Source organism: Eriocheir sinensis, chromosome 67, assembly GCF_024679095.1.
Source record: "Eriocheir sinensis breed Jianghai 21 chromosome 67, ASM2467909v1, whole genome shotgun sequence".
Lineage (NCBI taxonomy): Eukaryota > Metazoa > Arthropoda > Malacostraca > Decapoda > Varunidae > Eriocheir > Eriocheir sinensis.
The window spans coordinates 7,839,706-7,855,012 of NC_066575.1; the positions used below are offsets into that span (position 1 = coordinate 7,839,706).

General features: G+C 46.1%; 1 protein-coding gene across 2 annotated transcripts in view; it reads right to left on the minus strand.

Annotated features, from left to right (window-relative positions):
- Positions 1–15,307, minus strand: part of LOC126988047 (prothoracicostatic peptide-like) — a 67,481-nt gene continuing 52,174 nt past the window's right edge. The window contains exons 3-9 of one of the 2 annotated variants that reach the window (XM_050845838.1): positions 13,128–13,217; positions 10,791–10,880; positions 9,970–10,050; positions 9,453–9,530; positions 8,245–8,479; positions 5,459–5,569; positions 1–859 (exon numbers count right to left, since the gene is read on the minus strand). In XM_050845838.1, coding sequence (XP_050701795.1) covers positions 840–859; positions 5,459–5,569; positions 8,245–8,479; positions 9,453–9,530; positions 9,970–10,050; positions 10,791–10,880; positions 13,128–13,217 — 705 coding nt within the window. In that variant the 3' untranslated portion in view covers positions 1–839. The remainder of the gene's footprint in view (positions 860–5,458; positions 5,570–8,244; positions 8,480–9,452; positions 9,531–9,969; positions 10,051–10,790; positions 10,881–13,127; positions 13,218–15,307) is intronic. The other variant, XM_050845839.1, reaches the window with a different exon arrangement.

Genomic DNA, 15,307 nt, shown 5'->3' on the forward strand with positions numbered 1-15,307 from the left:
TTGACACTTGTGCAGCTCTTTATTGATGGGTACCTGACAGACACGCACCTACAGTTACTCACGCACGCACACACGCACTCACACAGATAAACAGTATGACTAGCCCAGCTCCCCGGCGGCTGAGGGCTAAACACACACAGTCACGCCTGCGAGGGGCCGGGGAGGATGAGAGGATGAGGAAGGATGGTTGGCAGGTCACAATATCCTCCGTGGGCTGCCAACATCCTAAAACACATCAAAAATATTATCATCTTGTTTTTTCTCTCTAAATTTACAGCGTCGTGACAGGCTGGCTACACATATGAGTATTCTGCGGGGCGTCCCTCTGTGTGTGGACGACAAGCGGGAGGGGAGGGAAGGGAAGGAAGGGAAGGCGCCGCCCCATCCCGGCAGCCCTCCGTCAGGCGAAGAACACCATGAACCAGATGAGACAGGAGACAGTCGGGAAGGTCATTAGGTCGGTCCACGAGACAGCATCTTCATGGATATATTTTTTTTTCTCTCTCTCTCTCTTTGGTGATCAGAACCCACAGAACCGTCCTCACTTCACTCACTTCTTGGGGCTCACACATGAAGACTTTTGTTGAGGGGAAAAATTAAACAACATAACCAGGATTGCTAAGATGGAGTCTCCTTTGAATATATTTCTGCTAGCGCTCAAAACGACCGGGAGTCAAGTGTTGCTCCGCGCTGAGTAGACGTAGGTGACGGAGGTGGCTCGCGACCCCGCCCGCAGCGCCGCCGCCTGGTGGGGGGGCGGCGGCGAGTCCTGGCTGGTGGTGGGGGTGAGGGGGGGCCACGCGACGGGCAGGCGGCGGGGCAGGCGACGAGAGCGAGATCTAGGCTGAGAGCAGGAAGTCTGAAAGGAGAAGCAGCCATTGCAGGTCTGTCTGGGGTCTCATGGCTACACCGGAGTGACAGCCGTGACAGCCTAGTCTATGGCTCATTGCTTTCTATTGAAAATGAGAACCGTGAAAGCTTTTATTCAATAGCTCATGGCTCTTACTCAGGAATGACAGCCGTGGTAGCTTTCAGTATATAGCTCATGACTTACTTGAGTGAAAACGATGACATTTTTTTTTTTTTACAACAAAGGAGACAGCTCAAGGGCACCAAAAATGTAAACATTAAAAAAATAAAGCCCGCTACTCGCTGCTCAAATCAAGATGTGACTGCCTTACGTCTATGGCTTATATCTCAGTACTAAATGGCAGGATAATTGTGGACGCCATATAGGTTTGTGGCTCATGCTCCTCACTCAGGCATAGCAGGGATGAAGGTCACCACTCACACGAAGGAAGCTTTGCAACACAACACAAGTGACAGTTCTGCATCACTAAAGCCACGCAATCAGGCAGGCAGGAACAGCGTTAGTGCGCGTGTAGACACAGTGATACATGCATGCAGGGGTGACAACGTTTAATTCGGCGGAAGTAACAACTCTGTACAGCTGCAGCCATTTTCACAACCATGCACACCCTTCGTCCATGTAGACACGCATAAATAAACACATACACGACTGCCTCCTCTGATTTATGTATATGGATATTGATGCACACACACACACACACACACACACACACACACACACACACACACACCACCCACGTACAGCAACACGTCGCCCACCAGCTCCACACTTGCTGCGAAGGCCAGGACAAAAATTTCGCACGAACACATTCAGTAAAACATTCAGCGACGCACCGGACGCCTTTCAATCAAGTTATGAATTCCGGGAACAGGTGAAAAGCGGCTCCCAGCCAGACGAACCCACATCGGTGCAGTCAGACAGGCCAGAACGTCGACTTCCCATGCATTTCACTGCCATGCTCGTTGGAATTGCTCTTGCCAAAACACATTAAATTCATAAGCGAAGGAGCAAACAGCGAGTTCATTTAGCCCTCCATGCGATACTTTGAAGGATACTGAGAAGGATGCAGGAGGGAGTAATCATATTTGCTCTGGACACAAGCACGTTGAAACTGTACTTACCAAACCACATTCACGTGAAAAAAAAAGACAAAAACACAGAGGTCCTTTATCCTACATGCATTATTTTGTAGGATATCGAGGAGAAGGATGCAGGGAAGTAAAAAAAGGAAAGGTTACGAGAAATGGAGAATGGGAAAAGGTGATGAGGGATATGTAAAGGAAGAAAGGGGAGGAAAGGGGAAAGGGGAGAAGGAAACTGTTGCAATATGTGACGGTAAGACAGACGGAATGGAAGCATTAGGATGAGGAACAGAAGCAGGAACATGCAAGTAAAATTAGGAGTTGGGAAGCGGGAGGAAGATGAGGCGTGTAAGGGAGGTGACGGAGCAGGGAAACAGGCAGGGGTAGGCGGAGGAGGAGGAGGAGGAGGAGGAGGAGGACACGATCACCCTATACCCACAGAAAACAATGTCCTCCTCCTCCTCTACCTCCTCCTCCTCCTGGCTTATTACGCTAAACACTCTCTCTCTCTCTCTCTCTCTCTCTCTCTCTCTCTCTCTCTCTCTCTCTCTCTCTCTCTCTCTCTCTCTCTCTCTCTCTCTCTCTCTCTCTCTCTCTCTCTCTCTCTCTCTCTCTCTCTCTCTCTCTCTCTCTCTCTCTTCTTCTTCTTAACCTCGCATCCATATTTCCCTCCTCAATAAAACTCCTTCCAATTATTCTTATTACAATACGTGAACTTCAACAATCCTCTACTACTACTACTACTACTACTACTACTACTACTACTACTACTACTACTACCACTGCTACTGCTACTTCTGCCGAGGTCAAACTCCATCTAAAAAAGTGTATCGCTTAATTTAATGTGAAAAAAAACCTCGTCTCGTTATGTGTAATGAGATGTTCACGAGGGAGAGGGGGAGGGAGAGGGGGTAGGGAGGGAGGGGAGAGAGAGAGAGAGAGAGAGAGAGAGAGAGAGAGAGAGAGAGAGAGAGAGAGAGAGAGAGAGAGACAGAAACATTCCGCCCCTTCCATCTCCCTTATCTTCTCTTCCTGTCCCTTCCTTTCCTCCTTGTTCTTTCCCTACTCTTCCATTCCTCTTTATTTCCTCTTCCCTCTCCTTCCAGTCCCATCCCATCCCATCCCATCCTTTCCCTCCCTCCCCTCCCTTCCCTTCCCCTACTCTTTCATTCCTGTCTATTTCCTCTTCCCTCTCCTTCCAGTAGTCCCATCCCATCCCATCCCGCCCTCCCCTCCCTTCCCCTCCCTACCCCCCCTCCCAGCGTCAGATTACGTCACTCTGTAGGGCTGCACTAATCAAGCATCCCCGACCCTGCCCCGTCCCGCCCCGTCCCGCCCCACCAAGCTCCGTCCAGCGTGGTTTTCATCTACCCAATCAAGGAGGAGGAGGAGGAGGAGGAGGAGGAGGGGGAGGAGGAGGGTTGCCACGTGTTCTTATGTTTCCTTCTGATCTTGTAAATGATTTTCTCGCTAAAAACTTGCGTGGATTTTTATTTTTTTATCCCAAGTTTGTGGCGTTCCTATAGACTCCTGAAGCCTTTCCTATAGATTCCTGAACTCTTTTTCTTCGTCCCTTCCCTCCCTTCCTTCTTCACCCACGCACCGATCTTATTCCTTCCACTCACCACTAATCTCTGACCTTTCCCCGGTCCCTCCCTCTCTCCGTCTCTCCCTACCTCCTCCTCCACCCTTCCTTCCTCCCTATCCCTACCTCCTCCTCCACCCTTCCTTCCCTCTCTTACTCCCTCTCTCCGTCTCTCCCTTCCTACTTCCTCCTCCTCCGTCTCTCCGTCCACCTCCTCCTCTCCCTCTTTCATTAATGCTAACTTGCTCTCCTCCACCTCCTCAGCCATGATACAGCTCGGACGCAACTCTTCCCTTAATTACTGGCGTGGCTGGTGGCTTACTGGAAGAGGAGGAGGAGGAGGAGGAGGAGGAGGAGGAAGAGGAGGAGTTTAGTAGGCGGGCAAAACCAAGCAGATGTCGTGTTATGGAGGACGAAGGTCGCGAGGGAAAAAAATGAAGGATATGGTTAAAGATGTGAAGTGAGACAAAAACGAGAACGAGAACGAAGGGTAAGCAAGGAGTAACATTAAGCAGAAAAGCAGGGAGAGTGGGAGACAGCAGTAAAGGAAAGCATCAACATAAGATCATTAGGAGTCTGCAAGAGGCCGGTAGGTCTATACAAGGCAGCTCCTGTGAACCTAACCCCACCTAACACCACTATCCATGTATTTAACTATTTTCTAATGTGTCTATCGGGTTGACACTCTCCACATGACTGCCAAGCCTGTTCCACTCATCCACCACTATGTTGGTAAACCAGTTCTTGCGTATGTCCTTGTTGAATTTCAATGTATCCAATTTAAACCCATTACTACGTACTCTACCCGGCTCTCTTACCATTGGAACCTTATTAATATCACTCTTATTAAAGCCATTAAATTATTATGAACTTCAACCAAGTTTCCTAGAACCCTTCCCCTCTCTAGAGAATGTAAGTGTTATTGTCAAAGTCTTTTCTCATATGTCAAGTTTTTTAACCCGTGAATCATCTCCCTTCATGGATGTGGAGGATTGGCAGCAGGAAGCGAGGCAGAAAAATCACCGCTAATATCACAAGTTCTCCCTTCCTTGGCCTTTCCCTTGAGATCAATGCCAATATCAGTCAGCCAGACTCCAATGACTTTCTATGAACCACTCTTCTGCGTCATGGCTTCTTCCAACATATCAACCTTTTCTGTTAGTCACTGTACGGCACAAAATGGTCAAGGAAAACTAATTGGGAGTTTGAAGTTAAAATAGTACATGGAATTCAGCGAAGGCGAGACGCGGTTTAGAAGCCTCCCTTGGTTATTGAGGTGGTAATTTAGTGAGTGGGGGGTTGGAGTACGACTGAAGGAGGCGTGAAGGAAGGGCGATCGGGCAAGTACTGGGGGAAGGAAGGCAGATATATGAAGGATGCTTGTGCTTGAAGGAAGGGCAAATAGGCATACAGCAAGGGAAGGGACGCAGAGATACAAGCAACCTCTGATATCTTGGGTTTAGTTCTCGGTCTGTCACCTAAACCGTCACGAGAAGAAAGCAATGAGACAAACACAGCGATAAACAGAAGAGGCACAGTAAAACAAAAAAGCATAGGTGGCGTTACGAATAAGAAGCATAGCAAAACATTCGTACACCCTAACAGTGACAGAAGAACACAAAGAGACAGAGAGAGACAGGCAAATGAGGCACAGCAAAACAAAGAAGCATCAAGTAGCGTAAACAATAAGACAGACTAACAAAGACTAGAATCAAAGCAAAAAAAAATTAAGAAGTAAACAATGAGATAGAGAAACACAGATAAAAGAACAAAGAAGCATCAGGTAGCGCAAGGACTAAGACGAACAGCATAACACACAAACAGGCGAACAAAGAAAACGGGAATCGAAGCAATATAAGGCTAAATTGGGTGCAGGAAAAGCTCAGTACGGTGAAGGCAAGCGAGCGCACAGCCACATACCTGGAGTCCTCTTGCCCCAGGAACCCCTGAAGTGGGCCCAGTCGTTGGGGTTCCGCTTGCCCCAGGCCCCCCTAAGGTTGCTCCAGTCCCCGCTGCGCTTGCCCCACGTGCCTGCAAGGGCGGGAAAGGGTGGAGTGCAAAGGTCCGTGTCTTTGTCGCGAGAAGTAAGAAATGAATGAGAGGGAAATGACTCGAAAATGAAAGAGTAACTATTTCTTTTTTTACAGTAAAGGAAACAGCTCAAGGGAGGGCTTTTTTTTCATTATTGTTTTCATTTTTATTTTGTCCTCGAGCTGTTTCCTCTGCTTTACAAAAATAATAAAAAAAAATAAAGGGGAAAAAAGCTCGCTAATCATTGCTCCTATAAAATAAAATATAGATGAATGTCCAAAAGAGAGGTCAATTTTGGGCGGGTGGGGAGGTGTTTCCTATAGTTACCCTCTTTGTCGCAAACAGTGAGGAATAAGTGAGTGGAATAATGAATAAAAGAATGAAAATATGTAAAGGTTATAGAGGAATTGAAGAAATTGATCCATCTTTCGGCCACTCCTCTAACTCTTTTTAGGAGCAGCGAGTAGCGGGCTTTTTTTATTATTATTGTTTCCTTTTTTTGTGCCCTTGAGCTGTCTCCTTTGTCGTAAAAAAAAATGTGTTCTATAGCTAACCTCTACAATATTATTTCGTTCTGTGTTGCCTGAACGGGTGGGGAAAGGGGGGAGTGCAGAGGTCCATTGGAGGTCTCTCTGAAGAATGCGTGTGACGAGAAGTGAGAAATATGGGAGAGGAATAATGGATGAAGAAAGAGGAAAGTTTTTTTACATCAAAGGACACGGCTCAAGGGTAACAAAAGGAGTAATAAAAAAAAAAAAAAATAAAAAAAAACTCGCTACTCGCCACTCCCATAAAAGATAAAAGTAAAGAGTAGCTAAAAGAGAGGTCAATTCAAGTCTTTTTTTTATAGCGGGCTTTTTTTTGAGCGGGCTTTTTTTATATTTTTCTTTACGCCCTTGAACTGTCTCCTAAGCTGTAAAAAAAAAAATGCGAAAAAAAAGCCCGCTACTCAAAAATTACATAACATAAATGACATAAATTCTCCTTAAATCAACGTCACTGATAATTCCCCTCTCCAGCGTACTAATAAAAGCTTTCGTGGCATTTACCGAGGCGCCGAAGATCTGGATATTTAACACCAAGTCTGATGTACGTCAATTAAGGCTGATAATTACTTTCCTATGTAATTATTTTTCCCTTATATTTATTTTCCTCATATTAACACCTTGATGGCCCCCCCACCACCCCTTACTCCTTCTTCCCTTGCTCCTCTTCTTCCTTCTCCTCTTCCTTCCCTTCCCACTGCTTCCTTTCAACCTGCTATCCTGCCCTTGTTTCCCTTCCCTTTGCTCCCCTTCCCTCTGCTACCCTTCCCTTTCCTCCTCCTCCCCTTCCCTCTACTCCCCTCCCTCTTGCTACCCTTTCCCCTTTTAACCTTCCCCCTCCTTCCCTTCCCTTTATTCCTCTTCCTCCTCCTCCCCTTCCCCTAAGTTACCTTCCCCCTGCTCCTCTTCCTCTTACTTTCCTCCTCCTTTCTCCTTCCCCTCAAGCGCCATGTTACTGTCTCCATCATGACCCGAGGAAAAAAGTAATAAATAAACAGATAATTAGAGGAAATTGCCGCCCAAACGCTAATGAGTCTAACGAGGGCTTGCGGCGAAGTGATTAGTTAGTAAGTAGTTAGGTGGCTCCTCCTCCTCCTCCTCCTCCTATCCCCTTCCTCTTCTCCTCCTCCTCATCAACTCTTTTTCCTCTCGTCTTTCTCCCTTTGGCTACCCTCTGAACCCTCTTTGATCTAAGCTTCTAGTCTTTCTCCTCCTCCATTTCCTCTTTTTCTTCCTCTTCTTCCTTCTTTCCTTCTCGTCCCTTTCATCCTCCTTTTCCATTGCCTCTTCTTCATCTCTCTACCTGCTTCTATTTCTCCCTGCTGCGAGGACACGAGGGCGGAACACATGAAGGTGGTGAAAGATTGAGGGTGAGGAGAGGATGAGGTCGTGGAGGAGTTGTGAGGGTATTGAAATGTGAGTGAAAATGAATGGGAATGGGTGGGTCATATCATAAGGCTGAACATATATGGATTAGCTGCTTAGAGAGTGAGGGTGTCAGTGTTAGGCGGAAAGGGTGGAAAGGAAAGGTCATGAGAGTGTGAAAGTGAGAGAGGAGGTGAAGGGCATATCGTGAGGTTAAACTTATAATGACTGGATGCTTAAGCGTGAGGGTGTGAGAGTGAGGTACAGCGTTGGTGAGGGCATTAGGGCGTGAGCAGGGTCAGGGGTATTTTGAAGCTCTGAGAGGGATAAGGTGGGTAGGGTCAGGTTGGGTTGGGGTGAACATAACTCTAAGACCAAACCACAGAAAGGATTCTAATGCAGTGTGAATGTTAGGGTGGGTCAGGTCAGGTCACTAAACCACTGACGAGATTCTAAAGCATTGTGAATGTTAGGGTGGGTCAGGTCAGGTCAGGTCAGGTCGGAGCATACGGAGCTCTAAGACTAAACCACAGGCAAGATTCTAAAGCATTGTGAATGTTAGGGTGGGTCAGGTCAGGTCAGGTCAGGTCTGGTCGGAGCACACCTCTAAGACTAAACCACAGGCGAGATTCTAAAGCATTGAGAGCGCTAGGGTTTAGGTTGGGTCAGGCCAGGTCGAGGCGTACACACTTCTAAGACTACGAGATTCTAAAAAATTAAGAGTGTAAGGATGAGCCAGGTTAGGTCAGGCTGGAGCGCACTCACCCCTAAGACTTGACCAGTTGGTAGAGCGGGGTGAGATGGCGGGGTAGTCTGGCCTCTTGCCCCACAGTGCCCAGCCGCGCTTGACGGGACCCACAGCGACCATCCTTGCCAGGGCTTCGGGGGCCACCTGCAGCTCCTCCTCCTCTAGCGCCTCATCCTCCGCGTCGTCGCCGCCGTCAGAACGCTTTCCCCAGGCGCCTTGTAGGTTGCTCCAGGCCCTCTTGCCCCACGCGCCCTGCGGAACACGGTCAGCTTGGGGCACATCCACGAGGGTACACACGAATATAAGAAGGGTACGGGAGGACACTTGTCTTCCTCAGTGGTTATCTGCCTGCCTGTCTTAACCCCTTGAATGCGGATTTCCTACAGTTAGACCTCACCAAGCTACTGGAATGGAGCAAAAAGTGGCTGTTACAATTCAATGAAGAAAAATGTAAAGTCCTGCACCATGGGAGGGGATATCCAGCACACCAATACCACATGGGAAACTCTCCACCATCCACCACAGAGGCAGAGAAAGACCTGGGAGTATAATGTTACCAGGCTACCAGGGAAGGCCAAATCCGTGCCAATCGCAGCGGACGGGTTAATCTACACTCATTCTCTATCCGCCTCCTTGTCCTAACACTCATTGTCTTTCCACCTCCTTGTCTTGCTCAGCACTCACTGTTCATCTGGCTGCCTGTCTGAATAAACACTTTTCTGTACCTACAACACGAACTTATGCCATCTGAAGCCACTTGCTCTATCTACCTGCATGTCTTAGTAGAAGTGTTTTCTTAATTACAACACTCTTGTACTCGGCAACAAAATCACTGAAGAAATAATAATTTGGGGGCCAGTGCTCACCAGATGAAGAAGTCTCACGGGTTCAATAGTATCATCAAATTTTTCACCATAATTACAACTACCTTTTGCATTCTTTCAATTACTCACCGTAACATTTCAAAAGTTTGTGCTGGGAGCCTAGTCACCACGGAAACAGATGCTGACATAGACAAACAGTAGCATCTGATCTAACTAAAGAGCAAGAGCGACCCCATTGACAGAACAGCAAATTGGCGACAAACAAGATTCCTAGGTCAATCAAATCAAGAAAATGTGAGCCGTAGTAAAGTCATCATCCCACGCCATCTACTGGACTGAACCGAACTTAATTTATACCCATTCCCACGAGATCGACCTGAGTCACCCGCGCCGCCACTCACCTGAAGACTGCTCCAGCCAGCCCTCTTGCCCCACGAGCCTTGGAACTTGCTCCAGTTGTTGCGTTTGTCGTCCACGTCCTGCGAGGAGACACGTGTTAATACGACCTGACTTTATCTATGTGACGCACGCACACACCGACACGCACACGCAGTCACACACACACCCAGACGCAGATACTGACACACAAAGAAAGATACGGGTAGTCTGGCAGATACAGATCAGTCAGATATATTACTGAATGCAAACTTGAAACTTGTAATTCATCGAAGGCAAAAAGAAGTTACAAAAATTGCTGTTGGTTTCTGAGTTGTTAATGAGTGCCATCAAGTCTTGGTCCATGCTAAACACTGTATTAATCTTTGAAATTTACCTCGTGAGTTTAATGCCTAAGAAAAAAAAGGACAGAAGAAGAAAACTGGGTCCTAAGTCTGCGTCCTCTCCTACAGAAAGACGTGGGCGAGGAGGAGGAGGAGGAGGAGGAGGAGAACGAAAGTAAAGAAAAAAAGGAAGACTCACGGGAATTGGGAGAAGGTCGTCGCCTCTCTTGCCCCATGAGCCTTGAAACTTGCCCCAGCTGGTCCTCTTGTCCTCGGCGTCCTGAAGAGGGAAAGAAGAGGAAGTTGTAAGAAGAGTAATCAAGAGGAATAATTCAACTACCAATCATTCTTTTTTTCTCAACCTACTGAAGAATAGAGGGTGAGGAAAGGGTAAGAGGAAGAAGAAAGAGGTATAGAAGAGGAAGAGATAAAAGGAGTAGGAAGGACGATGGGGTAAGAATGAACGAAGGAAGACGAGGAAAAGGAAGAAATGAGAATGGGTACAAGGACGGGGGAAGAGGAAAGAGGAGAAAGAGAGAGTTAAGAGGAAGAGGTACAAGAGTGGAGAAAACGAAGAGGAAGGGACAAGAAGAGAAGAAAGAGGGATAGGAAGGGATAAGTTGCAGAGAAGGGCATAAGAAAAGTGGAGAAGAGGCAGAGGAAGGGACAAGAGGAGAAGAAAGAGGGATAGGAAGGGATAAGTTACAGAGAAGGGCATAAGAGGAGGAAGACGAAGCAAAAGGAGGAGGAGAAGGGAAAAGAGTAGGATGAAGAGGAAGAGGAAGGAGTAAGATGCTGAAAAAGATAAGAGGTAGAAGACCCAAGAAGAAGAAGAGGAGGAAGCTGAAGAAGAGGAAGGGTATGCCATGAGGAGGAGAAGGGAAAAGACTAGGATGAAGAGGAAGAGGAAGGAGTAAGATGCTGAGAAAGATAAGAGGCGGAAGACCCAAGAAGAAGAGGAAGACCTACGAGAAGAAGAAGAGGAGGAAGCTGAAGAAGAGGAGTAGAGGGTAGTCGTACCTGAAGGTCGTCCTCGGTGGCAGCCTCGTCACCTCGCTTACCCCACGACCCTTGAAATTTGTTCCAGTTTCCCCTCTTGTCCTCGGCAGCCTGGGGGGAGGGGGGGGACCTTTACTCTCTCTCTCTCTCTCTCTCTCTCTCTCTCTCTCTCTCTCTCTCTCACGCACACGCACATACACACACCTGTCATTCCTTGTCTTACCTGTCCTGTCTCTTACCTTCCTGTCTCTCCCCTTCCCTCCCTCCTTCTCCCTCTCCTCCCTTCGATTTCACTAATTTTCCCTCCCTCCTTACCTCCCTCTAAATTTCTCCCTTCCTCACGCTCACGCCATGACAACCTAAACCTTACCTTTCCTCTCCCTCTACCTGTGCGTTGGGTTAGACAGGTATACACACACACACACACACACACACACACACACACACACACACAGAACGCCAGCCAGGTATTCACAGGTAATTCCCAGGTATCAGAGCCACGACGCACGCTAACAAAAGGCTACATTGGCAGGTAATTTTGCGGCGTTTATTGCGGGTTGAGCGGGAGATATTATGCGGCGCGTGGGAGGCTTGCTGAAGGGGTGCAAATATATAGGGCGAGCTAATGTTTTATGGATGAGAGGCGAACGTATGAGTTTAATGAAATACAATAATGGATTAGTGGTACGGATTTTTTTTTTTTATGTGTGTGTGTGAGGTGAGGTTAATTGGTGGTGGTTGTGGTGGTGGTAGTGGTGATGGTGGTGGTGGTGGTATTGGTGGTGGTGACGGTGAAGTAAGGGAAAAAGTGTCTAGTTATTTCATCCACGTAATTATAATATCTATCTATCTATCTATTTATCCATCTATCCATCTATCTATCTATCTGTCTATCTTTAACCGCCAGTAGAGTAACACAACAAACTGAGAAAAGACAGAATTCCGTTTAAATCTTATGAATTTGTCTTTATTCAACATTATAAGTGTAAAAGAGAATACAGGCAAAATATTAAAAAGTGTGATAAATTTCTCTCACGGGCAAAACTGTCACCTCGAAACTGCAATCCTCTGAGTCTCAGTATCAAAGAACCTTGCTACTTGATAATAAATTCGACTTTCGTTTATCTTAAAGCAAAAAGAAACGAAAAAAAAAATACCGTAGTGCCTAAACATTGCAAATACAACTGGATTCCCGCTGCTAATACACAAAGGCAAAATGTCACACCAGTATACCGCAAATTTGACTTCGTTTTCTGAGTAAATAATAAAAAAGATAAAAATTGACGAGAAAAGGAAATTCGACTTTCATTTATGTTAGAGCAAAACGAAAAAGCAAACGAAAAAAAAAACCCGTAGTGCCTGAACATTGCAAATACAACTGGATTCCCGCTGCTAATACACAAAGGCATGTAGCGGTGTACCGAGGGGCGTTTAAACTGAGACGGTAAATACTCACGGACGACATTCCTATAAGGTGGCGTGATCTATCTGTTGTAGGTTTTTCCCATTGACAATTGTATGCCTAATTCGTGGTGATACTAAATAATAATAATAATAATAATAATAATAATAATAATAATAATAATAATAATAATAATAATAATAATAATAATAATAATAATAATAATAATAATAATAATAATACATTGATATCCTACTATAACAGGCAAAATGTCACGCCAGTATACAGCAACTTTGACTTCGTTTTTAGAGTAAATGATAAAAAGATAAAAATTGAGGAGAAAAGGAAAAAAATCTCTGCTCTCCACATTTTGACGTCACCGGCGAGGGAAGGTGCAAAAAGGGCTGGCACGCGACGGTACATCAACACCACCGCCACCACCACCACCGCCACCACCACCAGGGACGGGCAGGTGTCGCGTGTTGTCAGTCACCTGTCCGAGTGTGTCTGTCAGCGGTGGTAACAGCTGGGTGCTCTCTCTCTCTCTCTCTCTCTCTCTCTCTCTCTCTCTCTCTCTCTCTCTCTCTCTCTCTCTCTCTCTCTCTCTCTCTCTCTCTCTCTCTCTCTCTCTCTCTTGATAAGAACAACTATAACATTTGGACCCACAAAACTACTACTAATATTACTACTACTACTACTACTATTGTAACACTTACTATCTCTACTCTCTCTCTCTCTCTCTCTCTCTCTCTCTCTCTCTCTCTCTCTCTCTCTCTCTCTCTCTCTCTCTCTCTCTCTCTCTCTCTCTCTCACCCTTGGCTAATGGATATCGTTTACTTACCACTTAGTACAACCCCCTTCCTCCTCCTCTTTACTTTTTACCTCCCCTTCCTTTCCCTCTATCTCTACCTCCCTCCCCCTTCACTCTCCCCTCACCTGCCGCCCCTCTCTCTTACCTGCAGCGCCGCGTCCTCGCTCAGCTCGTCCGCGCGTTTCCCCCACGAGCCTTGAAACTTGTTCCAGTTGCCTCTCTTCTCCTCACCGTCCTGGAAGAGAGAGGAGAGAGGAGAGTGTGAGAGGGGGGAGGAGGAGAGGGAAGAGAATGAGTTGGGGAGAGAGAAAGGATGCAAGAAAGAGACGGGGAGGGAGAGGAAATGAAATGAAAGGAGAAGAGAGGAGAGGAGGGGATAGAGGAGAAAGAGAGATGAGGGAAGAAGGAAAGGATGGAAAATGGAGATAAGGAGGGAAAGAGGAGGTAAATAAGAGGAGGAAAGAAGGAAACGAGAGGAGGGGGAAAGAAAACGGGGATGAGGGGAGAAAGAAAGGATGGAAGGGGGAGATAAGGAGGGAGTGAGGAGGTAAATAAGAGGAAAGAAGAAAAACGAGAGGAGGAGGAAAGAAAACGGGGATGAGGGGAGAAAGAAAGGATGAAAGGGGGAGATGAGGAGGGAATGAAAAATTGACTAAGAGATGAAAAGAAGAAAAAGGAGAGGAGGGGAAAAGAAAACGGGGATGAGAAATGCGAGGAGAGAGATGACAAGCAGAAAAAAGGGAAGACGAAGGAACATGAAGAGGTGACAGATGAGATGCAACAAAAAAAAGAGAGAGAGAGGGAGAGAGTTAAAAGGTAAGAGAAAGACTAGAAGAGAGAGATGTAAGGAGAAAGTGTGAAAAAGGACGAAGAAAAGAAGTAAGAGGAGGTAGATAAGACGAGAGAATGTGACAGTTGAAAAAAGGAAAGAGGAGAAAAGGATAGAGATGACAAAGAAGAGGGAAGTAAGGAGTGAAGGAAAATAAAGTAAAAAAAAGAGGTGATTGTGAGAAGGAAGAAAGAGAGAGGAGGAGGGAGAAGAAAGGGAGGGAAAGGAAGAGAGAAGGAGAAAGAGAGATAAGGGAGGGAACGATGCGTATAACAGACAGCTGAGAAAGGGGAAGAGAGGAACAGACACACACACACACACCCTCCCCACACACACACACACACACACACACACACACACACACACACACACCCTCCCCACACACACACACACACACCTTGCCCACTCCCAACTCCACCCCCACCCACCCCCACCAACCCACACAAACGCAGGAGGCTTAACAAATCATATACGTTTTCCCCCCATTTCTTTCAGCGGTGACTCAAACAAGCGCTGCAGGAAATGTAAATCCCTCGCCAAGCACTTCCATAACTCACAGCGAAGGACCTCAGCGACCTCGGCTTTCAGGGCATTTAAAAGACAATCGGATAGCGCGTGGGTGTGAAAAATAGATTAAAAAAAAGGCGGAAGATTTAGTTAGGAAGGGAGGCGGGTGGATTTGGGTGACTTGAGGGGAAAGTAGAGGAAAAAAGGGAGGAATGAAAGAGGAGGAGGAGGAGGAAGAGGAGAGAAAGGAAGAAGGAAAGGGGAAAGAGAGAGACAAGTAGGAGGGAGCTTAGAGGAAAAGCATCGGATAAATTTTGTATATAAAGAAGAAGACGAGAGCGAGGATAAGAGGAATGACGGTAGAAAGAACAGAAGAATAAAGAGGGAAAAAATGAAGTAAGAGGAAAACCATGAAGGAAAAGGTGCTGAAAGGAATTTAAATGAGGGATTGAAAAGGAAGTGAAGCAAGAGGAAGAGGAGAAAGATGAAGAGGAAGAAGAGGAGAGGAAAATGAATGGAATAGAAAAGTAGGAGGAAGAGGAAACGCTGCTCACTTTTTTTTTCTGTATCTATCAATCGGTCTATCTATCTAACATGTCTATCTATTGACCTCTAAACATCTATATAGTCATTCATTTATATATTTGTCTATCTATCTATCTCTCTACCTTCATATATGTCTACTTATCTACCTACCCGTCTATCTATCTATATATCTATCTTTATCTATGTAATTGACCTCTCTTTTGGACGCTTACTACTTTTGTCTTTGTGGGAACAGCGATTAGCGGGCTTTTTTTTTACACCTTTTTGTTGCCCTTGAGCTGTTTCTTTAGCTGGAAAAAAAATCTATCGTTCTATCTATCTAATATGTCTCTATCTATTTACCTCTAAACATCTATCTAGTCATTCATTTATATGTTTGTCTGTCTATCTCTCTACCTTCATATATGTCTGCTTCTCTCTCTCTCTCTCTCTCTCTCTCTCTC